Below are 26,606 nucleotides of genomic sequence, written 5' to 3'. Positions count from 1 at the left end.
TATGATTTTTATTTTAAACTCTCTTTCAGGAAGATTGGTGAGTTCAGTTTCATTTGGCCCTCTTTCTGGGGTTTGTGAGATTTTGCTTTGAACCAGGTTCCTTTGATGTTTCACAAATCTCTGTGGTGCCCTTTAGTTCCCAGAAGCTCCATTCTCTGGAGCTGCTCAGTCCATATAGTGAGGTTGGGAGTTGTAGGGGAGCAGAGCTGGTGCCTGGGGGGAGGAAAGAGCTGTTTCCTGCTTCCTGGCTGCAGGGCGGGCCTGTCTCCAGTGTCAGAGCCCATGGGCTGAGCACATAGGTATAAGCCTCTGTGCTTGATGTCTCTAGCTGTTGTAGGTAGTGCCTCCCTCTGGCTGGCCTGACTGCAGCGCAGTGACTGCCAGTTTGTGAGCAGGTGCTGGCAGGCCAGGAGGAAGGTGCAACAGGCTGCGTGTCACAGTGGGGGCCTTGGAGCTGAGTGGGCAGCCAGTGAGATGGAATGCCTGAAGCTCCTCAAAGTTCCCAACCTGCTGGGCAGAGTATGCCCAGACAACCTTGTCCACCTATCCCTTCTCCCTCGTAGCAAGCTCTGTGCAAACGCCTTCCCTTCAGCAGCCCTCTTGCTGCTAGGAAGCCTCTCAGACCGCCTGCCTTTCCTTTGTCTCAGAGTGGCCAGATGTGGATCCGCATCCTCCACAAATGGCTGGAATCTCAGTCTCTCAAGCACTGCACCTGTCCCAGCTCCCCAACCCCAGCAACCTCCAGAGCACCACACAATGTAGGTTTGTGGTCCAAAGCAGATCTCCAGGGCTGGGTGTTCAGCTGTCCCAGGCTTCCACCCTCTCCCGCTCCTTTCTCTTCCACCCGTGAACTGGGGTGGGGGAAGGGCTTGGGTCTCACCGGATCAAGGCTTTCCTACGTTGTTACCCTGTTTCATGAAGTCTGCTCTGTTCATGAGGTCTGTGTGCAGTCTGGTGCAACCTTCTCTTCTGTTGCTGTTTTAGGACTAGTTGTATTAACTATATTTTCACACTATATGTAGTTTTGGGAGGAGTTTTCCATCTCACCTCTCATACCACCATCTTGAATTCTTGACTCCCACTGTATTGTTTTTAATGTCCACAAACCCCAGAGGTGAAAATTATTTTCCCCACTTTAGAAATTAAAAAAACTGAGCTCTGAGAAAGAGGTTACATTTCTAGTCAGGGATCTCTGAAGCTCTTGCAGGTAAATCCTAGATTCAAAATCAAATCATCTGATTTCAAACCCTAGCCTTTAAAATTCCTACATTTTACAGCTCTGCCTTCCTCCTCGATAACAAATCAGAGATTTGGATTTTGAATGTGTGCACATACACACAGGATGTGTCAGAATGTTAGATTTATTCATCCTGTTTCCTACAGTTGGGGGAGTGTTGTGCATTTTCCTTGGTCCTTGTCCCACTGAGACAAAGAATTGAAGGGCAGAGACACAGTAGTGAAGCAGAGTAAAAGTTTTATATAAGGTTACTTAAGAGAGAAAAAGTACAGGCCACCTCAGCAAGGAGAGGTGCCCTGAAAGGTTTAGAGAGAGGAAGTTTAATATTAAAAGGTTACACACTTAGAAAATGTGACCTCAGAGAGAGGAGCACCCCCTGAAAGGTTGAAAAGAGAGAGTTTAAAGTTAAAAGTTTATGCACTTAGAAAGTGTGGGCAACTTCAGAGAGGAGCACCCTGAAAGGTTGGGCGTTCCCCCTTTTAAGGATTCTTTAAGAATGTAACTAAGGGCTGGGGGTGCAGACTTGTTAAGTGGTCTTTGAGTGCTTAGAATTAACTTAACACAAGGAACTTCCTGCTCTGATTTCTCCCTGGGATACTGGCGTCTTGGTCTGGGAGCATATCAAACAGGCTGCCTGCCAAGCCCCCAAGGTGGGCTGAGTTATTGTCTGTTTGCTAAAGAGTAAGTTAAGAATCTTACATTTTTAACTTCCTGGGTATTTAAAATACAATCTTTAAGATGAAATCCTTCCTGCCTTTCACTGTGTTGTTTACAGCTGGGCCTGCATGTTTAACACAATAAAGACATGGGCTAAGCGGAGGTATCCTCCTTTATCTGGGGAATATCCAAATATTCCAGGCCAAGCTTTTTGAGCTTTAATTGATTACTTTTGGGTCTTTTTAGTGGACTTTTAGGCCTTTTTCTCTTTCCACTCCACTCATATCTATTTTCCTGCCTACCACCACTTTCTTTTATATCCCAAGACTCCCTTTCCCAGGACCTAAGTCTTAGCGCTTGAAAAAGGCCTATCCCCAGGAAGGAGCTGAAGACCCCACATCTGACACCAAGGGGGCCAGGGTAGTTTCTTCCCAGTCATTCACATCTGAGGTGCCCCCAATCCCTCGTTGCTTGTCTCAGCAGGAGGGGTATTGGCCTTTCTCTCACTGTAGTACTGGATCAACTGTTGGACCCCATCCTTCACTGCAGGTTTAAGCACAGTGCTGAACAGAAGTCCTGTGGGTCCTGTCAGTCCAGCCATGGTCACCAGAAGGGCATAACCCAGATCTATGACCCCATCTTGGCCTCGTTCCTTGGCTTTGTCCAAGCAGTTCTGAGCAGCATAATACAAAGCTGTCCCCAGGTTGTAGTAAGTTTCTGTCCCCGGCAACATCTGGACAATCTGGTGCACACTTGTTCCTATTCGAGCTCACAGTCCTTGATAGGGAGGGAGCATTGGGCCCTTTCTGGGCCTGGCTGCCCCATGGCCAATAGCTGCAGAGTAGAGGCCAGGGTACCCACTGACACTGTCCTCCCTGTGTTTCTGTCTTTCTGGAGCCCTTGAAGATGTTGGATGAGAAACTGTAGTTTTTATACCTCCCTGGTGGTAAGAGTTGAAGCTTCAGGGCCCAGACATCAGCATGGCAGCCAGTTTCCTCCAGGGCAATCATTAGTGGCAGGCCTACCAGAAACTTGGGTAGAGGGACCATGTGGGTGAAGCCAGGCAGGGACTGTGGGAGCAGGGCCTGACAGCACAAGGGCTCTGAGGAAGGTGGCCAGGCTCCCGAGGATGAGGAGAGGTGCAGAACATTTGTCTTGTTTTCATATAAAGTGGCATCCATAGGGGACAGCAGGAGGGAGCAAAGAAGCAGTGCAACTTGTATCTAGAAGATTCTGATGCCGTGCATGTCTGGACCAGAGGGCCCTGGGAAGGAGAGATGAGAAACATTACAAACCATTTCCCTAAGGGCTGTGGTCTGAAAGGAGCTCAAGAGTCAGGGCAGACCTCGCCCACCATCTCCAAGCTTCTTTTTAGGTAAAAGCCTAAGCAGGACACAACTTACTTATTCCCACTCGGCCTTCCCCATGTACAGGTCACCAGGCACTTCCTCTGCTTTCTTTCCACCCACTTATAAGGGACTGCAAATAACCACACAGTCTAGTCATTGAGAGATGAGACCCTTGATAGGTTTGGCTAGTCCTTGATCTTGTTCTGCTCACTTCTCTGTCCCATGAAGAAAGAAGATATTTGCTTTTCCCTGTGATCAGTAAGAGATGTATTCTCTGCAAATATTTGTTGTTTGTACTGGCTACTCAGACCTTTACTCCTTGTCACACACTTCACCTAAATACCTCAAATACCTGTTCTTTGGCATTTCCTACATGTTCCTGCCTCATTCCCACTCTAGCTCATGATAGAAGTGGGAAACCCTACCAAGAGAGATTAGAAATCTATGATTTTCTCCTGTTTTAATTCTCTTTTCAGTTTAAAAATTAAGTTAGCAAGCTATAGCGTCTAGCTGGGGATTTAGGTCAGGGTGGTTGAATGAGAAAAGTTTAAAATACCTCTCATGCTTAGTGCATGTTACATGCACAGTATATGATGACTGAAAGAAAGAAAAGAAAAAAGGAAAATAGAATAAGAAATAGGGGCTGGGAACTACTAAGTAGAAAGGGGCAAGGCTAATACCAATCACATGTGTGTTTTAGCACTGGGATGAAATAAAGAGCATACTTCTGTCCTAAGTGGTCTCCTGCACTACTAACTACTTACTGTGGTGCGTGCTTGAACACAGTCCTCGGAAAGGAAATCTGTTGCCTAGGTGGCAATGAATATGTGTAGTGAGCCCAGCCAAATTCCTGAACCAGTTTACCCGGGAAGCACTTCAGAGTAACTGTGGGACATTTGATAAATTACACTGTCATCATCCATAGACACGGAGAGGTCCTTAACCCGGAGTTTCTTCAGCTTTTTGCCCAATTCTCAACATGCACCCAAGAATCACACATGCAGTTCTAAGGGACTTTGAGAGCAAAAACTTTGACCTGTGTCACCAGAAATATGGGAAATGGCTTCTCAATAAACTCACCGTCTGAGCTAACTGGCAGATTAGCCAACCCAGAGGTTATATTTGCCACCATCAATACATTCCTTAGGCTGAGTAACTGAGGGTTGGATTTATCCAAGCTCTCCTGTGTGTCCCCCCCAGGTCCCCCAGGATGAACTTAGTGATCCCTTCTTCCTCGTTGTGTTTTTCACTCTCACAGATGAAGGTTTCAGTGGTGTCCTTTCCTCCTATCCTAACAAGCTGAAGCTTCAGAGCATGGGCCTCTGTTGGGCAGCCAACCTCCTCCAGGAACACCCCCAGAGCTATGCTGGATAGGTGCTCAGGCAGAGGGGCTAAGGAGGGCACTGTGTGTAAGAGATCTTGAAAGGTCTTGGGATCTGGGAGAGGGATCTGATCAGGGAGCGCGTTCAGTGGGCGTCCAGTTTCTGCGAAAGATGGCTGCATGGTCAGGGCCGCTTCCTGCTCATTTCCTGGAAAGCCAGTGACTGGGGGCAGCAAGACACAGCAAAGGAGCTGCACAGCCTGGTTCCTGGTGGGTCAGCAGGACAGCCCCGCAGGGAAGCAGCAGAGTGCAGGGGGAATAGGGGAGGCTAGGGACGAGCACACACCAAGAAGGGAGAGAGCTAGGAAGCTCTTAGTCCTTGGAAACTTGAACACACCTCACTCTTACTCTTTTTTTTTAATAATTATTTTTTATTGAAGGGTAGTTGACGCACAGTATTACATTACATTAGTTTCAAGTGTACAACACAGTGATAAAACATTTATATACATAATTCTAGGTTCCAGCTATCACCCTACCAAGCTGTTACAATATCTTGACTATATTCCTTATGCTATACATTACATCCCGGTTACTTATTTATTTTACTATTGGAAGTCTGTCCTTTTTTTTTTTTTTTTTTGTGAGGGCATCTCTCATATTTCTTGATCAAATGATTGTTAACGACAATAAAATTCTATATAGGGGAGTCAATGCTCAATGCACAATCATTAATCCACCCCAAGCCTAATTTTCATCAGTCTCCAATCTTCTGAGGCATAACAAACAAGTTCTTACATGTAGAACAAATTCTTACATAATGAATAAGTTACATAGTGAACAGTACAAGGGCAGTCATCACAGAAACTTTTGGTTTTGCTCATGCATTATGAACTATAAACAGTTCAAATATGAATACTCATTTGGTTTTTATACTTGATTTATATGTGGATACCACATTTCTCTCTTTATTATTATTATTTTTAATAAAATGCTGAAGTGGTAGGTAGATACAAGATAAAGGTAGAAAACATAGTTTAGTGTTGTAAGAGAGCAAATGTAGATGATCAGGTGTGTGCCTGTAGACTATGTGTTAATCCAAGCTAGACCAGGGCAATAAAACATCCACGTATGCAGAAGATTTCTCTCAGAACAGGGGGGGTGAGGTTCTAAGCCTCACCTCTGTTGATCCCCAATTTCTAACCTGATGGCCCCCCTGCGACTGTGCCTGTCTTAGGTTGTTCCTCCCTTGAGGAATCTTACCCGTCTCTGGCTAACCAGTCATCTTCTGGGGCCATACAGGGAAATGTGAAGTTGGTAAGTGAGAGGGAAGCCTTATTGTTTGGAAAGGTTAGCTTTTTACTTCTTTGCATATTTATGCCCTGTGGCTTCTATGCCCAGCATTTGTCTTGAGGTATCTTTACCACTTGGAAGAATTATGATACTCGGTAAATTTGATATGAGGCACGAATTCTATTTAAGGGTTGTAATTAGGAAGGAAGAAGAAAAGCTATAGAAGTAGCAGGCGGAAGAAAACATGGGAAGATTGATTATTTCTTTGACATATCTTCTTGTAGAGTACTTCAGCATGTATAGGTTTTAAGCTACTACTTAAATTGCGCACACACATTAACATAATAGGAGTATAGTTACATAACCAAAGCATATCTGTAATTACCAGCCATCTCCAGTGAAACCAAGAAAACCAGTTAGGCACCTTAGGCATTTGTGAAAACTTATCTATGATATGGTGGATATTGTCCAACTGAACTTGAACAGTCTGAGAGAAATCAGACAAATTAAAACAACCCATTCCTGGGGAATGTTCACATCCCTTATGTTCTTTTAACAGTAAATAGTCTGTAGTTGTAAGATTTTGGAGCGCTACAATTTGCACTTCTCCTAATTCTTGGTTGAGTTCCAACAGTATAGATCCAGTCAAATTTGTTGTTTTACTGTATGTACAGGCCAGCTTAGATATCTCCATCCTCATTCCCATGGCAAGTCCAGGAACTGGTGGGATGAGTGCATCTACAGCTGTAGCAGTGCGTGGATCTTTGTTGGGGTTTTTTGATGATCATCTTCTGGTATGAGTCTTCCAGACGGTGCAGATGTTGGAAGTTCTTTTTCATATCGTATCTTAGTTCATTTTTGGGGTAGCCCAATTAGGCTTTGATCCTCTGTATAAACACAAACATACCCTTTGCCTACACTTTTATATGCCCTTTATACCCTTGTGTAGAACTCGTTGGAGGTTACCACACAGGAACTGCCCTTTTTTTTTTTTTTTTTGCTATCACTAATCTACACTTACATGACGAATATTATGTTTACTAGGCTCTCCCCTATACCAGGTCTCCCCTATAAACCCCTTTACAGTCACTGTCCATCAGCATAGCAAAACGTTGTAGAATCACTACTTGCCTTCTCTGTGTTGTACAGCCCTCCCTTTTCTCCTACCCCCCCATGCATGTTAATCTTAATACCCCCCTACTTCTCCCCCCCTTATCCCTCCCTACCCACCCATCCTCCCCAGTCCCTTTCCCTTTGGTACCTGTTAGTCCATTCTTGAGTTCTGTGATTCTGCTGCTGTTTTGTTCCTTCAGTTTTTCCTTTGTTCTTATATTCCACAGATAAGTGAAATCATTTGGTATTTCTCTTTCTCCGCTTGGCTTGTTTCACTGAGCATAATACCCTCCAGCTCCATCCATGTTGCTGCAAATGATTGGATTTGCCCTTTTCTTATGGCTGAGTAGTATTCCATTGTGTATATGTACCACATCTTCTTTATCCATTCATCTATTGATGGACATTTAGGTTGCTTCCAATTCTTGGCTATTGTAAATAGTGCTGCAATAAACATAGGGGTGCATCTGTCTTTCTCAAACTTGATTGCTGCATTCTTAGGGTAAATTCCTAGGAGTGGAATTCCTGGGTCAAATGGTAAGTCTGTTTTGAGCATTTTGATGTACCTCCATACTGCTTTCCACAATGGTTGAACTAACTTACATTCCCACCAGCAGTGTAGGAGGGTTCCCCTTTCTCCACAGCCTCGCCAACATTTGTTGTTGTTTGTCTTTTGGATGGCAGCCATCCTTACTGGTGTGAGGTGATACCTCATTGTAGTTTTAATTTGCATTTCTCTGATAATTAGCGATGTGGAGCATCTTTTCATGTGTCTGTTGGCCATCTGTATTTCTTTTTTGGAGAACTGTCTGTTCAGTTCCTCTGCCCATTTTTTAATTGGGTTATTTGTTTTTTGTTTGTTGAGGCGTGTGAGCTCTTTATATATTCTGGATGTCAAGCCTTTATCGGATGTGTCATTTTCAAATATATTCTCCCATACTGTAGGGATCCTTTTTGTTCTATTGATGGTGTCTTTTGCTGTACAGAAGCTTTTCAGCTTAATATAGTCCCACTTACTCATTTTTGCTGTTGTTTTCCTTGCCCGGGGAGATATGTTCAAGAAGAGGTCACTCATGTTTATGTCTAAGAGGTTTTCGCCTATGTTTTCTTCCAAGAGTTTAATGGTTTCATGGCTTACATTCAGGTCTTTGATCCATTTTGAGTTTACTTTTGTATATGGGGTTAGACAATGGTCCAGTTTCATTCTCCTACATGTAGCTGTCCAGTTTTGCCAGCACCATCTATTGAAGAGACTGTCATTTCGCCATTGTATGTCCATGGCTCCTTTATCAAATATTAATTGACCATATATGTCTGGGTTAATGTCTGGATTCTCTAGTCTGTTCCATTGGTCTGTGGCTCTGCTCTTGTGCCAGTACCAAATTGTCTTGATTACTATGGCTTTATAGTAGAGCTTGAAGTTGGGGAGTGAGATCCCCCCTACTTTATTCTTCTTTCTCAGGATTGCTTTGGCTATTCGGGGTCTTTGGTGTTTCCATATGAATTTTTGAATTATTTGTTCCAGTTCATTGAAGAATGTTGCTGGTAGTTTCATAGGGAATGCATCAAATCTGTATATTGCTTTGGGCAGGATGGCCATTTTAACGATATTAATTCTTCCTAGCCACGAGCATGGGATGAGTTTCCATCTGTTAGTGTCCCCTTTAATTTCTCTTAAGAGTGACTTGTAGTTTTCAGAGTATAAGTCTTTCACTTCTTTGGTTAGGTTTATTCCTAGGTATTTTATTTTTTTTTGATGCAATTGTGAATGGAGTTGTTTTCCTGATTTCTCTTTCTGTTGGTTCATTGTTAGTATATAGGAAAGCCACAGATTTCTGTGTTGATTTTGTATCCTGCAACTTTGCTGTATTCCGATATCAGTTCTAGTAGTTTTGGGGTGGAGTCTTTAGGGTTTTTTATGTACAGTATCATGTCATCTGCAAATAGTGACAGTTTAACTTCTTCTTTACCAATCTGGATTCCTTGTATTTCTTTATTTTGTCTGATTGCCGTGGCTAGGACCTCCAGTACTATGTTAAATAACAGAGGAGAGAGTGGGCATCCCTGTCTAGTTCCCGATCTCAGAGGAAATGCTTTCAGCTTCTCGCTGTTCAATATAATGTTGGCTGTGGGTTTTTCATACATGGCCTTTATTATGTTGAGGTACTTGCCCTCTATTCCCATTTTGCTGAGAGTTTTTAACATGAATGGATGTTGAACTTTGTCAAATGCTTTTTCAGCATCTATGGAGATGATCATGTGGTTTTTGTCTTTCTTTTTGTTGATGTGGTGGATGATGTTGATGGACTTTCGAATGTTGTACCATCCTTGCATCCCTGGGATGAATCCCACTTATTCATGGTGTATGATCCTTTTGATGTATTTTTGAATTTGGTTTGCTAATATTTTGTTGAGTATTTTTGCATCTACGTTCATCAGGGATATTGGTCTGTAGTTTTCTTTTTTGGTGGGGTCTTTGCCTGGTTTTGGTATTAGGGTGATGTTAGCTTCATAGAATGAGTTTGGGAGTATCCCCTCCTCCTGTATTTTTTGGAAAACTTTAAGGAGAATGGGTATTATGTCTTCCCTGTATGTCTGATAAAATTCCGAGGTAAATCCATCTGGCCCTGGGGTTTTGTTCTTTGGTAGTTTTTTGATTACCGCTTCAATTTCGTTGCTGGTAATTGGTCTGTTTAGATTTTCTGTTTCTTCCTGGGTCAATCTTGGAAGGTTGTATTTTTCTAGGAAGTTGTCCATTTCTCCTAGGTTTCCCAGCTTGTTAGCATATAGGTTTTCATAGTATTCTCCAATAATTCTTTGCATTTCCATGGGGTCCGTTGTGATTTTTCCTTTCTCGTTTCTGATACTGTTGATTTGTGTTGACTCTCTTTTCTTCTTAATAAGTCTGGCTAGAGGCTTATCTATTTTGTTTATTTTCTCGAAGAACCAGCTCTTGGTTTCATTGATTTTTGCTATTGTTTTATTCTTCTCAATTTTATTTATTTCTTCTCTGATCTTTATTATGTCCCTCCTTCTGCTGACCTTAGGCCTCATCTGTTCTTCTTTTTCCAATTTCGATAATTGTGACATTAGACCATTCATTTGGGATTGCTCTTCCTTTTTTAAATATGCTTGGATTGCTATATACTTTCCTCTTAAGACTGCTTTTGCTGTGTTCCACAGAAGCTGGGGCTTAGTGTTGTTGTTGTCATTTGTTTCCATATATTGCTGGATCTCCATTTTGATTTGGTCATTGATCCATTGATTATTTAGGAGCGTGTTGTTAAGCCTCCATGTGTTTGTGAGCCTCTTTGCTTTCTTTGTACAGTTTATTTCTAGTTTTATGCCTTTGTGGTCTGAAAAGTTGGTTGGTAGGATTTCAATATTTTGGAATTTTCTGAGGCTCTTTTTGTGGCCTAGTATGTGGTCTATTCTGGAGAATGTTCCATGTGCACTTGAGAAGAATGTATATCCCGCTGCTTTTGGATGTAGAGTTCTATAGATGTCTATTAGGTCCATCTGCTCTACTGTGTTGTTCATTGCTTCCGTGTCCTTACTTATTTTCTGCCCGGTGGATCTATCCTTTGGGGTGAGTGGTGTGTTGAAGTCTCCTAGAATGAATGCATTGCAGTCTATATCCCCCTTTAGTTCTGTTAGTATTTGTTTCACATATGCTGGTGCTCCTGTGTTGGGTGCATATATATTTAGAATGGTTATATCCTCTTATTTGACTGAGCCCTTTATCATTATGTAGTGTCCTTCTTTATCTCTTGTTACTTTCTTTGTTTTGAAGTCTATTTTGTCTGATATTAGTACTGCAACCCCTGCTTTCTTCTCACTGTTGTTTGCTTGAAATATGTTTTTCCATCCCTTGACTTTTAGTCTGTACATGTCTTTGGGTTTGAGGTGAGTTTCTTGTAAGCAGCATATAGATGGGTCTTGCTTTTTTATCCATTCTGTTACTCTGTGTCTTTTGATTGGTGCATTCAGCCCATTAACATTGAGGGTGACTATTGAAAGATATGTACTTATTGCCATTGCAGGCTTTAAATTCGTGGTTACCAAAGGTTCAAGGTTAGCCTCTTTAGTATCTTACTGCCTAACTTAGCTCGCTTATTGAGCTGTTATATACACTGTCTGGAGATTCTTTTCTTCTCTCCCTTCTTGTTCCTCCTCCTCGATTCTTCATATGTTGGGTGTTTTGTGCTGTGCTCTTTCTAGGAGTGCTCCCATCTAGAGCAGTCCCTGTAAGATGTTCTGTAGAGGTGGTTTGTGGAAAGCAAATTCCCTCAGCTTTTGTTTGTCTGGGAATTGTTTCATCCCACCGTCATAGTTGAATGATAGTCGTGCTGGATACAGTATCCTTGGTTCAAGGCCCTTCTGTTTCATTGTATTAAATATATCATGCCATTCTCTTCTGGCCTGTAGGGTTTCTGTTGAGAAATCTGACGTTAGCCTGATGGGTTTCCCTTTATAGGTGACCTTTTTCTCTCTAGCTGCCTTTAACACTCTTTCCTTGTCCTTGATCTTTGCCATTTTAATTATTATGTGTCTTGGTGTTGCCCTTCTTGGATCCTTTCTGTTGGGGGTTCTGTGTATTTCCGTGGTCTCTTCGATTACTTCCTCCCCCAGTGTGGGGAAGTTTTCAGCAATTATTTCTTCTAAGATACTTTCCATCTCTTTTCCTCTCTCTTCTTCTTCTGGGACCCCTATAATACGGATATTGTTCCTTTTGGATTGGTCACACAGTTCTCTTAATATTGTTTCATTCCTGGAGATCCTTTTGTCTCTCTCTCTGTCAGCTTCTATGCGTTCCTGTTCTCTGATTTCAATTCCATCAATGGCCTCTTGCATTCTATCCATTCTGCTTATAAACCCTTCCAGAGTTTGTTTCATTTCTGCGATCTCCTTTCTGGCATCTGTGATCTCCCTCCGGACTTCATCCCATTTCTCTTGCGTATTTCTCTGCATCTCTGTCAGCATGTTTATGATTCTTATTTTGAATTCTTTTTCAGGGAGACTGGTTAGGTCTGTCTCCTTCTCTGGTGTTGTCTCTGTGATCTTTGTCTCCCTGTAGCTTTGCCTTTTCATGGTGATAGGAATAGTCTGCAGAACTGGGGTGAGTGACGGCTGGAAGGACTTCCTTTCTTGTTGGTTTGTGGCCCTCCTCTCGTGGGAGAACAGCGACCTCTAGTGGCTTGTGCTTTGCAGCTGCACGCAGACAGGGTTTCTGCTTCCTGTCCGGCTGCTATGGAGTTAATCTCCGCTGTTGCTGTGGGCGTGGCCTGGCTCGGGCAGCTACTCCAAAGTGGTGGAGTCGCGTTGGAGCAGGAGCGGCTGGGAGGCTATTTATCTCCGTAAGGGGCCTCCCTGCTCCCTGCAGCCCAGGGGTTAGGGTGCCCAGAGATCCCCGGATTCCCTACCTCTGGATTAAGTGACCCTCCCTGCCCCTTTAAGACTTCCAAAAAGCACCCGCCAAAACAAAACAACGACCACCAAAAAAAAAAAAAGAAAAAAATTTTTAAATTAAAAAAAAAAAAAAGTTTTTAATTAAAAAAAAAATAAAAAAGGTGGTCGTTCGTTTTTCTTTATTCTCCGGTGCCAGCCTCAGGCCTCTGCTCACCGGTCTTTCTGCCCTGTTTCCCTAGTATTGGGGTCCCTATCCCTTTAAGACTTCCAAAAAGCCCTCGCCAAAAAAAAAAGAGAGAGAAAAAAAATGGCTGCTCCCGTTTCTTTTTGTCCTGCATTGGCCTCAGGGACCCACTCACTGTTCTTGCTGCCCTGTTTTCCTAGTATCGAGCGCCCTGCACTCTGGCCCGGATGGCGGGGGCTGGGTGTTCGGCAGTCCTGGGCTCCGTCTCCCTCCCGCTCTGCCTGCTCTTCTCCCGCAGGGAGCTGGGGGGAGGGGCGCTCGGCTCCCGCGGGGCCGGGGCTTGTATCTTACCCCCTTCGCGAGGCGCTGGGTTCTCTCAGGTGCGGATGTGGTCTGGATATTGTCCTGTGTCCTCTGGTCTTTATTCTAGGAAGGGTTGTCTTTGTTATATTTTCATAGATATATGTTGTTTTGGGAGGAGATTTCCGCTGCTCTACTCACGCCGCCATCTTCCGCCCCTCCATCCTCACTCTTACTCTTGAAGGCTGTGGGAGATCCTCATTGTTTTGAGACATAAATAAGTCACAGGAAAACAACAGTCCAGACATCTCTTTTGCTTTGGTATCTTCGTGACCTGAATGATTGCTTTCGTTATTACAGTTTTTAATGCCCACCTCCTCCTCACCCCAGCCAGAAGGACAAGCAAGTCAGAGAGCTGATAGGCGCCAAGAGCAAAGAATCACACAGCATTGGAAAATATTTATGCATTTGTACCCAGCCCAGACTTTGTCCTCCTCACCTTTGCCCCATACTGACAAGCAGGCCTTTCCCCCTTTTGGCCTTGCTGTTTCTGCTCCATATCCCTGTTGTCCTCAAACCTAGACATGAGATGACCCTAGACCTATATATGAGATGAAGTAAAGTTCCTTTGTATCTTCTGAAGGGGAGAAAGGGCAAGGCAGAAAGGCAGATGATCTCCGGTAAGGGATCCCCAAAACACTTCTTATGAAAAGAATACATTGGGTGGAAGTCCAGGGATACTGGACAGATTGGTATGTCAAACCAAATCAGTATACCTTTTACCTCTCACTTTTGTAATTCCAATGCAAAACAGAAATAAGGAGTGTTCACAGCTAGGTAACTCACCACATCTAACCAAAACTCCAGGGCCTGGGCTTCATCTGGGGTTTAGGAGTAACTGTAGCCCAAAATTAGGGCAAGAAGGTATCTGAGGCCTTCCAATACTGGTACAAATTTCTACATATCATTATGGCAAAAAGTTTCCTTGATGCTGTCACCCACCTCTGGCAGACAGCCAGTGGGAACAGGCTAAAGGGAGGGGCACAGAGGTCCCTTTCTCTATTTCTTTTACTTCTCTCACTTCCCAGCAGAGGCCCCTGACAACTAAAAGCAAAGACAGATGAAAGAAGAGGAGTCGGTCTCTGGGGACACACTGGCAAAATTGGAAAAAGCAAGAACTAGGCACAACGGGATCTGGTACTACCTGAACTTAATAGGCCGGAATCCCTGGGAAATCCCAAGGACTCTCTAGTTTCTTTGTAGCAACATAGCAAAGGGTAAAATGTTAACCCGTTTCTCCTAAGATCTGTCAAGAAGCAAGAATATCTGCTCCTGCCACTTTTTCAGGTTTGAACGGGAAGTGCAAAATAGGAAAGAATAAAAAACTAATAGCATACACTAGAAATGAAGTAGAACTTTATTTTTATTAAATAACAATATTGTATTTATTAAAAGACATAATTGTTTATGTAGAAAATCCTAGGGAGTTAAGTTTTTAAAAAACTACAGTAACTAATAAGTGAATTTAGCAAGGTGACAGGAGAAAACATTATGTATAAATATAATTTATATTTCTGTAGTCTAGGAGTATACATTGTCAAGTTAATTAAGTAAAGCAATTCCAATTAAAATGGTGTTAAAAAACATAAAATTTCTAAAAGAAGGAACAAGATGGGAATGCTCACTTTTGCACTTCTATTCAACATTGTACTGGAGGTCTTAGCCAGAATAATTGAGCAAGAAAATGAAATAAAATGGGCTACAGGGATGGATTAAAGATGGTGGCATGAGAGGTGAGACAGAGAACCACATATAATACGAAAATATAATTAATACAACTAATCTTGAGAGAGCAACAGGAAAGAAGGTGGAGCCAGACTGCATATACCTGGAGAAAAGAACAGACTTCATGGAGCAGGGTAACATACCAAAGCCTTGATCCAATGGGACCCAAGCCCTCCCCCAACCCCAGCTCACCGGCAGGAGGAATAGAAATGGAGCAGGCAGGAAGTGAAAGGCCTGGGACTGCTGAACACCTAGCCCTGGAGATCTGCTGTGGGAGCACAAACCTACATTGCATGGTGCTTTGGTGATTAGTGGGGTTGGAAAGCTAAGACAGGCAGAATACCTGGAGAAACTGAGATTCCAGCTGCTTGTGAAAAACAAGGATCCATATACAGCTGATCAGGGCATGAAGCCTGAGAGACTTCCTAAAAGTGAGAGGGCTGCTAAAGGGGCAAGGATTTTACAAAGCTTACTGCTCAGAAGAAAGGACAGGTAGACAAAATTGTCTGGGAGCACTCTGCTCAGCAGGATGGGAACTTTCACGATCTTCAGGCTCTCCATCGCCCTGGCTGGCTACTCAGCTCCAAGGCTCCCGACTGTGATATGCAGCCTGCTGCGCTTTCCTCTTGGCCAGCCCACACCAGGCTCGCAAACCAGGAGCCCCTGCCATGGCATCAGGCCTGCCAGAGGGAAGCCCCACCTACAGCAGCTACAAATGCAAAGCAGAGAGGCTTACACCTGTGTGTTCGGCCCACTAGTTCTGGCAGTGGAGCAGGAAACAGCTCTTTCCCCACCACAAGGCACCAGCACCACTCCCCTGCGACCCCTGACATAGCTCCAGGGGATAAGCAGCTTCAGAGAGTAGAGCTCCTGGGCACTAGACAGTGCCACATACAAATATGAAAGTCAAAAGAACCTGGTTCAAAGTGAAATATCAACAACACCAGAAAAAGGGTCAAGGGAGACTGAACTAATCAAACTTCCTGAAAGAGATTTCAAAATAAAAATCATAAACATGCTCCTGGAGGTACAGAAAAATATTCAAGAACTCAGGAACAAATTTAGGATGGAGATCCAATTGTTGAAGAATACAAAGGAGGGTATTAAAAGCAGATTAGATATGGTGGAGGAGATGATTAATGAAATAGAAATTAGAGAAGAGTAATACAAAGAAGCTTAGGCACAGAGAGAGAAAAGGATCACTATGAATGAAAGAATACTGAGAGAACTGTGTGACCAATCCAAACAGAACAATATTCATATTGTAGGGGTACAAGAAGACAGAGAACAAGGGATAGAAAGTGTTATTGAGGAGGTAATTGCTGAAAATCTCCCCAATCAGGGGATGGAGATAGTCTCTCAAGCCATGGAGATGCATAGATGTCCCAACACAAGGGACCCATGGAAGACAACACCAAGACATATAATAACTAAAATGCAAAGATTAAGGATAAGGATAGACTATTAAAAGCAGTCAGAGAAAGAGAAAAAAGATCACATACAAAGGAAAACCCATCAGGCTATCAACACACTTCTCAGCAGAAACCTTACAGGCCAGAAGGGAGTGGCATGATATATTTAACGCAATGAAGCAGAAGGGCCTTGAACCAAGAATATTCTACCTGCCAAGATAATCATTTAAATTTGAAGGAGGTACTAAACAATTTCCAGATAAGCAAAAGCAGAGAGAATTTACCTTGCACAAACCATCTCTACAGTGTATTTTGGAGGGACTGTTATAGATGGAAATATTCCTATAGCCTTCACCAGAGGTAATAAAAAGGGATAGACAAAGAGGACAAAATATGATACATAATATATACAGAATGGAGGAGGAAGAAAAGGAGGGGAAAAAACTTTAGGTTGTGTTTATAATAACATACTAAGTGAGTTAACTTAGATTCTTAGATAGTAAGGAAGTTACCCTTGAACATTTGGTAACCACAAATCTAAAGCCTGCAATGGCAATATGTACATACCTATCAATAACAACCCTAAATGTAAATGGTCTGAATGCACCAGTCAAAAGACACAGGGTCACTGAATGGATTAAAAAAAAAGACCCAATGATATACTGCCTACAAGAGACTCAGTTTAAACCCAAAGATATACACAAAATAAAAGTGAAAGGATGGAATAAGATATTTCATGCAACTAATAGTGAGAAAAAAGCAGGACTTGCAGTACTTGTATTAGACAAAATAGACTTTAAAACAAAGAAAGTCACAAGAGACAAGGACATTACATAATAATAAAAGGGTCAATCCAACAAGAGGATATAATCATTATAAATATCTATGCACCCAACACAGGAGCACCAGCATATGTGTAACAAATACTAACAGAATTAAAAGGGGAAATAGAATGCAATGCATTCATTCTAGGAGACTTCAACACTGCACTCTCTCTGAAGGACAGATCAACCACACAGAAAATAAGTAAGGAGACAGAGGCATTGAAAAACACGTTAGAACAGATAGACCTAACAGAGATCTACAGAACTCTACACCCAAAAGCAACAGGATACACATTCTTCTCAAGTGCACATGGAACATTTTCAAGAACAGATCATATACTAGACCACAAAAAGAGCTTCAGTAAATTAAAAAAGATTGAAATTGAACCACCCAGCTTCTCAGACCACAAAGGAATGAAAGTAGAAATAAATTATGCAAAGCAAATGAGAGAGCCCATAAACACGTGGAGGCTTCACAATATGCTCCTAAATAACCAATGGATCAATGACCAAATAAAAACAGAGATCAAGTAATATATGGAGACAAATGACAATAATAATTCAACACCACAAAATCTGTGGAACATAGTGAAGGTTGTGCTAAGGGGGAAGTAAAGTATATTGCAATACAGGCTTACCTCAGGAAAGAAGAACAATCCCATATATGAACAGTCTAAACTCACAATTAACAAAACTAGAAAAAGAAGAACAAATGAGGCCCAAATTCAGTAGAAGGAGGGACATAATAAAAATTAGGGCATAAATAAATAAAATCGAGAAGAACAAAACAATAGAAAGAATAAATGAAAGCAGGAGCTGGTTCTTCGAGAAAATAAACAAAATAGATAAACTCCTAGCCAGACTTATCAAGAAAAAAACAGAGTCTACATACATAAACAATCAGAACTGAGAAAGGAAAAATCACTATGGACACCACAGAAATACAAAAAATTATGAGAGAATACTATGAAAAATTATATGCTAACAAGCTGGATAACCTGGAAGAAATGAACAACTTTCTAGAAAAATACAACCTTTCAAGGCTGACAGAGGAAGAAAGAGAATATCTGAACAGACCAATTACTAGCAATGAAATTGAACTGGTAATGAAAAAAACTACCTAAGAACAAAATCCCTGGACCAGATGGCTTCACTGCTGAATTTTATAAACATTTAGTGAAGTCCTAATACCCATTATCCTTAAAGTTTTCCAACAAGTGGAAGAGGAGGGAATACTTCCAAACTCATTCTATGAGGTCAATATCCCTCTAAAAGTAAAACCAGGCAAAGACACCACAATGAAAGAAAATTACACACCAACACCCCTGATGAACATAGATGCAAAAGTACTCAACAAAATATTAGCAAACTGAATTCAAAAATACATCATGATCAAGTAGGATTTATTCCAGGGATGCAAGGATGGTACAACATTAGAAAATCCATCAACATGATCCCCCACATCAACAAAAAGAAGGACAAAAACCACATGTTCATCTCCTTAGATGTTGAAAAAGCATTTGACAAAATTCAACATCCATTCATGATAAAAACTCTCAACAAAATGGGTATAGAGGGTAAGTGCCTCAACATAATAAAGGCCATATAGGACAAACCCACAGCCAACATCATATTTAACAGCGAGAAGCTGAAAGCCTTTCCTTTAAGATCAGGAACAAGACAAGGATGCCCACTCTATGCACTCTTTTTCAACATGGTTCTGCAGTTCCTTGCCAATGCAATCAGACAACACAAAGGAATAAAAGGCATCCAATATGGTAAGGAAGAAGTCAAACTGTTACTGTCTGCAGAGGACATGATATTGTACATAAAAATCCCTAGAGAATCCACTCCAAAACTACTAGATCTAATATCTGAATTCAGCAAAGTTGCTGGATAAAAAATTAATACACAGAAATCTGTTGCATTTCTATACAGTAATGATGAATAACAGAAAGAGAAATTAGGAAAACAATTCCATTCACAATTGCATCAAAAAGAATAAAATACCTATGAGTAAACTGAACCAAGGAAGTGAAAGACCTATACTTTGAAAACTACAAGACACTCATGAGAGAAATTAAAGAAGATACCAATAAATGGAAACACATCCCATGCTCATGGATAGGAAGAATTAATACTGTTAAAATGGTCATCCTAAAGCAATCTACAGATTCAGTGCATCCTAAAGCAATCTACAGATTCAGTGCACTCCCTATCAAAATACCAACAGCATTCTTCAATGAACTAGAGAAAATAGTTCTACAATTCATGTGGAACCACAAAAGACCCCAAATAGCCAAAGCAATCCTGAGAAGGAAGAATAAAGCTGAGGGGAATCGTGAGAGAAAAGAAAATCAAAACTACAGTGAGACATCACCTCACACCAGAATGGCAAGTATCAAAAAGACAAGATATAACAAGAGTTGGTGAGGATGCAGAGAAAAGGGAGCGCTTGGGCACTGTTGGTGGGAATGTAGATTGGCATAGACACTATGGAAAATAGTATAAACACTATGGAAAACAGAAAATTAAAAAGAGAGAACTACCATATGATTCAGAATTTCCACTTCTGATTATTTATCCAAAGGAAGTGAAATTACTAACTTGAAAAAATAAATATGCCCCCATGTTCATTGCAGCATTATTACTACTTTTATTCATATTTATTTTTTATTAAGGTATGATTGGTATACACTCTTGTGAAGGTTTCACATGAAAAAGCAATGTGGTTACATTTACCCATATTATCAAGTCCCCACCCATACCCCAATGCAGTCACTGTCCATCAGTGTAGTAAGATGCCACATATCCACTATGTGCCTTCTCTGTGCTACAGTGTTCTCCCCATAATCCCCCACACCATGTGTAGTAAACATAATACCCCTCAATTCCCTCCCCACCCCATCCTCCAACACCCCTCCGCTTTGGTAACCACTAGTTCATTCTTGGAGTCTCTGAGTCTGCTGCCATTTTGTTCCTTCGGTTTTGCTTCATTGTTATTCTCCACAGATGAGGGAATTCATTTGGCAATTGTCTTTCTCCGCCAGGCTTATTTCACCAAGCATAATGTTCTCCAGCTCCATCCATGTTGCTGCAAAGGGTAGGATTTGTTTCTTTCTTAAAGCCGAATAGTATTCCATTGTGTATAAATACCACATCTTTATCCATTCATCTACTGATGGACACTTAGGTTGCTTCCATATCTTGGGTATTGTAAATAGTGCTGTGATAAACATAGGGGTGCATATGTCTTTTTGAATCTGAGAAGTTGTATTCTTTGGGTAAATTCCAAGGAATAGGATTCCTGGGTCAAATGGTATTTCTATCTTTAGTTTTTTGAGGAACCTCCATATTGCTTTGCACAATGGTTGAACTAGCTTACATTCCCACCATGTAGGAGGGTTCCTCTTTCTCCGCATCCTCGCCAGCACTTGTTGTTCTTCGTCTTTTCGATGCTGGCCATCCTTACTGGTGTGAGGTGATATCTCATTGTGGTTTTAATTTGCACTTCTCTGATGATTAACGATGTGGAGTATCTTTTCATGTGTCTGTTGGCCATCTGAATTTCTTCTTTGGAGAAGTGTCTGTTCAGTTCCTCTGCCCATTTTTTAATTGGCTTATTTGCTTTTTTGTTGAGGTGTGTGAGCTCTTTATATAATTTAGATGTCAACCCCTTATCAGATATGTCATTTATGAATATATTCTCCCATACTGTAGGATGCCTTTTTGTTCTGTTGATGGTGTCCTTTGCCGTACAGAAACTTTTTAGTTTGTTGTAGTCCCATGAGTTCATTTTTGCTTTTGTTTCCCTTGCTCGAGGAGATGCGTTCAGGAAGAAATTGCTCATGCTTATGTTCAGGAGATTTTTGCCTATGCTGTCTTCTAAGACTTTTATGGTTTCATGACTTACGTTCAAGTCTTTAATACATTTTGATTTTACTTTTGTGTATGGGATTAAACAATAATCCAGTTTTATTCTCTTGCATCTAGCTGTCCAGTTTTACCAACACCAGCTGTTGAAGAGGCTGTCATTTCCCCATTATATATCCATGGCTCCCTTATTGTATACTAATTGACCATATGGTTGGGTTTATGTCAGGGTTCTCTAGTCTGTTCCATTGGTCTATGGGTCTGTTCTTGTGCCAGTACCAAATTTTCTTGATTACTGTGGCTTTGTAGTAGAGCTTGCAGTTGGGGAGCATAATGCCCCAACTTCATTCTTCCTTTTCAGGATTGCTTTGGCTATTTAGGTCTTTCGTGGTTCCACATGAATTTTAGAATGATTTTCTCTAGTTTGTTGATGAATGCTGTAGGTAATTTGATAGGAATTGCATTGAATCTATAAATTGCTTTAGGCAGGATGGCCATTTTGACAATATTAATTCTTCCTATCCATGAGCATGGGATGAGTTTCCCTTTATTGGTATCTTCTTTAATTTCTCTTAAGAGTGTCTTGTAGTTTTCAGAGTGTAGGTCTTTCACTTCATTGGTTAGGTTTATTCCTAGGTATTTTATTATTTTTGATGCAACTGTGAATGGAATTGTTTTCCTGATTTCTCTCTCTGCTAGTTCATTGTTAGTGTATAGGAAAGCCACAGATTTCTGTGTATTAATTTTATATCCTGAAACTTTGCTGAATTCAGATATTAGATCTAGTAGTTTTGGAGTGGATTCTTTAGGGATTTTTATGTACAATACCATGTCATCTGCAAACAGGGACAGTTTGACTTCTTCCTTGCCAATCTGGATGCCTTTTATTTATTTGTTTTGTCTGATTGCTGTGGCTAGGACCTTCAGTACTATGTTGAATAGAAGTGTGGAAAGTAGGCATCCTTGTGTTGTTCCCGATCTTAAAGGAAAAGCTTTCAGCTTCTCACTGTTAAGTATGATGTTGGCTATGGGTTTATCATATATGGCCTTTATTATGTTGAGGTACTTTCCCTCTATACCCATTTTGTTGAGAGTTTTTATCATGAATGGATGTTGAATTTTGTCGAATGCTTTTTCAGCATCTATGGAGATGGTCATGTGGTTTTTGCCCTTCTTTTTGTTTATGTGGTGGATGATGTTGATGAATTTTCTAATGTTGTTGCATCCCTGGAATAAATCCTACTTGATCATGATGGATGATCTTTTTGATGTATTTTTGAATTCTGTTTGCTAATATTTTGTTGAGTATTTTTGCATCTATGTTCATCAGGGATATTGGTCTGTAATTTTCTTTCATTGTGGTGTCTTTGCCTGGTTTTGGTATTAGAGTGATGATGTCCTCATATAATGAGTTTGGAAGTATTCCTTCTTCTACTCTTTGGAAAACTTTAAGGAGGATGGGTATTAGGATTTCACTAAATGTTTGATAAAATTCAGCAGTGAAGCCATCTGTTCCAGCGGTTTTGTTCTTAGGTAGTTTTTTGATTACCTGTTCAATTTCATTGCTGGTAATTGGTCTGTCTAGGTTTTCTTTTCTTTCATGGTCTGTCTTGGAAGGTTGTATTTTTCTAGGAATTTGTCCATTTCTTCTAGGTTTTCCTGCTTGTTAGCATATAGATTTTCATAGTATTCTCTAATAATTCTTTGTGTTTCTGTGGGTTCTGTTGTGATTTTTCCTTTGTCATTTCTGATTCTGTTTATGTGTGTACATTTTCTTTTTCTCTTAATAAGTCTGGCTAGGGGTTTATCTGTTTTGTTTATTTTCCCTGAGAACCAGCTCTTGGTTTCATTGATTTTTTAAATTGTTTTATTCTTTTCAATTTTATTTATTTCTTCTCTGATCTTTATTATGTTCCTCGTTCTGCTGACTTTGGGTCTCATTTGTTCTTCTTTTTCCAGTATCAAAATTGTGACTTTAGACTTTTCATTTGGGATTGTTCTTCCTTCTTTAAATAGGCCTGGATTGCTGTATACCTTCCTCTTAGAACTGCCTTCACTGTGTTGCAGAGAAATTGGGCTTTGTGCTGTTGTTGTCATTTGTCTCCATATATTGCTTGATCTCTGTTTTAATTTGGTCATTGATCCATTGATCATTTAGGAGCATGTTGTCAAGCCTCCATGTGTTTGTGAGCCTTTTTTGTTTTCTTCGTACAGTTTATTTCTAGTTTTATACTTTGTGATCTGAGAAGTTGGTTGGTAGAATTTCAATCTGTTTGAATTTACTGAGGCTCTTTTTGTGGCCTAGTATATTATCTGTTCTTGAATGTGTTCCATGTGCACTTGAGAAGAATGTGTATCCTTCTGCTTTTGCGTGTAGAGTTCTGTAAATGCCTGTTAGATCCATTTGTTTTAGTGTGTTGTTCAGTACCTCTGTGTCCTTACTTATTTTCTGTCTGGTTGATCTGTCCCTTGGAGTGAGTGGTATGTTAAAGTCTCCTAAAATGAATGCATTGCATTCTATTTCCTCCTTTAATTCTGTTAGTCTTTGTTTCACATATGATGGTACTCCTGAGTTGGGTGCATATATATTTATAATGGTTATGTCTTCTTCTTGGACTGCCCTGTTTATCATTATGTAATGTCCTTCTTTATCTCTTGTTACTTTCTTTGTTTTGAAGTCTATTTTGTCTGATACAAGTACTGTAACACGTGCGTTTTTCTTCCTATTGTTTTAATGGAATATCTTTTTCCATCCCTTCACTTTAAGTCTGTGTATGTCTTTGGGTTTGAGGTGAGTCTCTTGTAAGCAGCATATAGATGGGTCTTCCTTTTTTGTCTATTCTATTACTCTTTGTCTTTTGATTGGTGCATTCAGTCCATTTACATTTAGGCTGTTTATCGATAGATATGTACTTATTGCCATTACAGGTTTTGGATTAGTGGTTACCAATGGTTCAAGAATAGCTTCTTTATGTCTAACCACCTAATCACTTATTATGCCTTATTATGCTATTATAAACGGTTTTGTGATTTTTTATTTCTCTCCCTTCTTATTCTTGCTCCTCCACTCTTCATATGTTAGGTGTTTTATTCTGTACTCTTTTGTGTTTCCCTTGACTGCCTTTGTGGATAGCTGATTTTATTTTCTCCCTTTAGTTAGTATTTGGTTCGTCTGCTCAGCATTTGGTTGTTACTCAGCATTAAAAAGTTATAAACAAGGGATGGGCTCAAGATCGTGGCGTGAGTAGGGCAGTGGAAATATCCTGCCAAAACCATATATATTTTTGAAAATACAACAAATACAACTATTCCTAAAAGAGAGACCAGAAGATACAGGACAATAGCCAGGCTACATCTACAGCTGTGAGAACACAGCATCTCACGAAAAGGGTAAGATACAGCACCATGACCTGGCAGGACCTGAGCACTCCCACCACCCCAGCTCACCAGTGGGAAGAAAAGAATCAGAGTAGGGAGGGACTGGAAGCACAGAACTGCTAAATAACCAGCCCTAGTAATCTGCAGTGGGAGCAGAGACACACATTGCATGGTGTACTGGATATTAGAGAAATGGAAAAGTAAAATCTGAGATGGAGACTGCAAGTGGGTCACCACAGCTGGCTCCTCTGGGACAAAAGAAAAGTGGGCGCTTTTTAAAAGTCTTAAAGGGACAATGGTTTAACAGCTGGACAAAATCGTCCTGGCACACTCAGCCCAGCAGGCTGGGAATCTTATGGAACTTCAGGTGCCCTAACCCCCTGGTGGGTAATGCAGCCCTGAAGCCCCTCACAGTAATAAGTGGCCTGCCATTATTTCCCCTGGGTGGTGCTGCAAGCAAACCAGCTTACCCGCCACAGCTGCAGAGCAGCCAGGTAGCATCCCCTCTCACAGCAACCACACAGAGTCTTCTCCCAGTGTACTGCTAACTGGGCCAGATCCAGAGGCTGCTGCTGGCATGTAACTGCCTGGTTCAGACAGAGGAAGCTGGAGCAATGTCCGGAAGGCATGAAGGGGCACCATTCTCACAGGAGAACACACCCAGTGCGTCTGCGAACCCCCACAGGGCCCTGGGATATCCTGAGGGCCACCCCACCCATGGAAGCTCAGGAGATTATCCCAGAGATGCTCCCAGTGTGTGGGTAACTGGCACAGGCAGTGGAAGCTTAAGCAAGTTCTGGAAGGCACGAAGGGGTGCCGTTCTCGCAGGGGAACACACCCAGTGCATCTGCGACCCCCCGCGTGGCCCTAGGCTACCTGAGGGCCACCCTGCCCATGGCAGCTCATGAGATTATCCCAGAGACTGCTCTCTGTGTGCGGGTACTTGACACAGGCAGCGGAGAAGGTCAAGGTGACCAGCAAGCAGGAAGGGACTTTGTTCTTCCAGCTGACACATGCACCACCTGCCTGAGATCACTTTTATCACCATGAAAATGCAGAAGAATCTGGTCCAGTCAAAAATCATTCAGACAACCCCAGAGAGAGGGCCAGGTGAGATAGATATAACTAATCTTTCTGAAAAAGAAATCAAAATAAAAGTTATAATCATGCTGATGGAGCTGCAGAGAAATATGCAAGAGCTAAGGGATGAAGTCTGGAGGGAGATAACAGAAATGAAAAAATCAATAGAAGGACTTAAGAGCAGACTGGATGAGGTACAAGAGACTGTTAATGGAATAGAAACCAGAAAACAGAAATACAGAGAAGCTGAGGCAGAGAGAGACAAAAGGATCTCTAGGAATGAAAGAATATTAAGATAAATGTGTGACTAATCCAAATGGAACAATATTTGCATAATAGGAATACCAGAAGAAGAAGAGAGAGAAAAAGGGATAGAAAGTGTCTTTGAAGAAATAATGGCTGAAAACTCCCCCAGCGTGAGAAAGGAAACAGTCTCTCAGACCATGGAAGCCCACAGATCTCCCAACACAAGTGACCCAAGGAGGACAACCCCAAGACATATAATAATTAAAATGGCAAAGATGAAATACAAGGACAGAGTATTAAGGACAGCCAGAGAGAGAAAAAAAATCACCTACAAAGGAAAACCCATCAGGCTTTCATCAAACTTCTCAGCAGAAACCTTACAGGCCAGAAGAGAATGGCATGATACATTTAATTCAATGAAACAGAAGGGCCTTGAACCAAGAATACTGTATCCAGCATGATTATCATTTAAATTTGAAGGAAGGATTAAACATTCCCAGACAAGCAAAGGTTGAGGGAATTTGCCTCCCACAAAACACTTCTACAGGATATTTTAAGGGAAGTGCTCCAGATGGAAGAGCTTCTAAGGCTAAATAGATGTCACCAGAGAAAATAAAATCACAGCAAAGAAAACAGACCAACGAAATACCAACTAAAGGCAAAAAATAAAATCAACTATCCACAAAAGCAGTCAAAGGAAGCACAAAAGAGTATAGAATAAAACACCTCACATATAAAGAGTGGAGGAGGAAGAATAAGAAGGGAGAGAAAGAATCATCAGGCTGTGTTTATAATAGCTTAATAAGAGAGTTGTTAGGTGGTTAGATAGTAAAGAAGCTACCCTTGAACTTTTAGTAACCACAAATCCAAAGCCTGCAATGGCAATAAGTACATATCTATCGATAAACAGCCTAAATGTAAATGGACTGAATGCACCAATCAAAAGACAAAGAGTAATAGAATAGACAAAAAAGGAAGACCCATCTATATGCTGCTTACAAGAGACTCACCTCAAACCCAAAGACATACACAGACTTAAAGTGAAGGGATGGAAAAAGATATTCCATTAAAACAATAGGAAGAAAAACGCACATGTTACAGTACTTGTATCAGACAAAATAGACTTCAAAACAAAGAAAGTAACA

The 26,606-nt window shown here is 41.2% G+C and overlaps 1 protein-coding gene and 1 long non-coding RNA gene across 2 annotated transcripts in view; one reads left to right on the top strand and one right to left on the bottom strand.

Annotated features, from left to right (window-relative positions):
• LOC118928397 (uncharacterized) overlaps positions 1 to 26,606 on the top strand; it is a 40,983-nt gene that overhangs the window by 7,711 nt on the left and 6,666 nt on the right. The window lies entirely within an intron of this gene.
• On the bottom strand, positions 815 to 4,378 carry APOF (apolipoprotein F). The gene is given in 4 exon segments (XM_057507752.1): positions 815 to 2,345; positions 2,348 to 2,647; positions 2,650 to 2,832; positions 2,835 to 4,378. Coding segments are annotated over 4 exon segments (978 nt in total). The 5' UTR covers positions 3,193 to 4,378; the 3' UTR covers positions 815 to 2,208.

The sequence above is a fragment of the Manis pentadactyla genome, chromosome 9 (assembly GCF_030020395.1).
Source record: "Manis pentadactyla isolate mManPen7 chromosome 9, mManPen7.hap1, whole genome shotgun sequence".
Lineage (NCBI taxonomy): Eukaryota > Metazoa > Chordata > Mammalia > Pholidota > Manidae > Manis > Manis pentadactyla.
The sequence above is the reverse complement of the archived record's forward strand: the minus strand, read 5'-3'. Positions and strand labels throughout refer to the sequence as shown.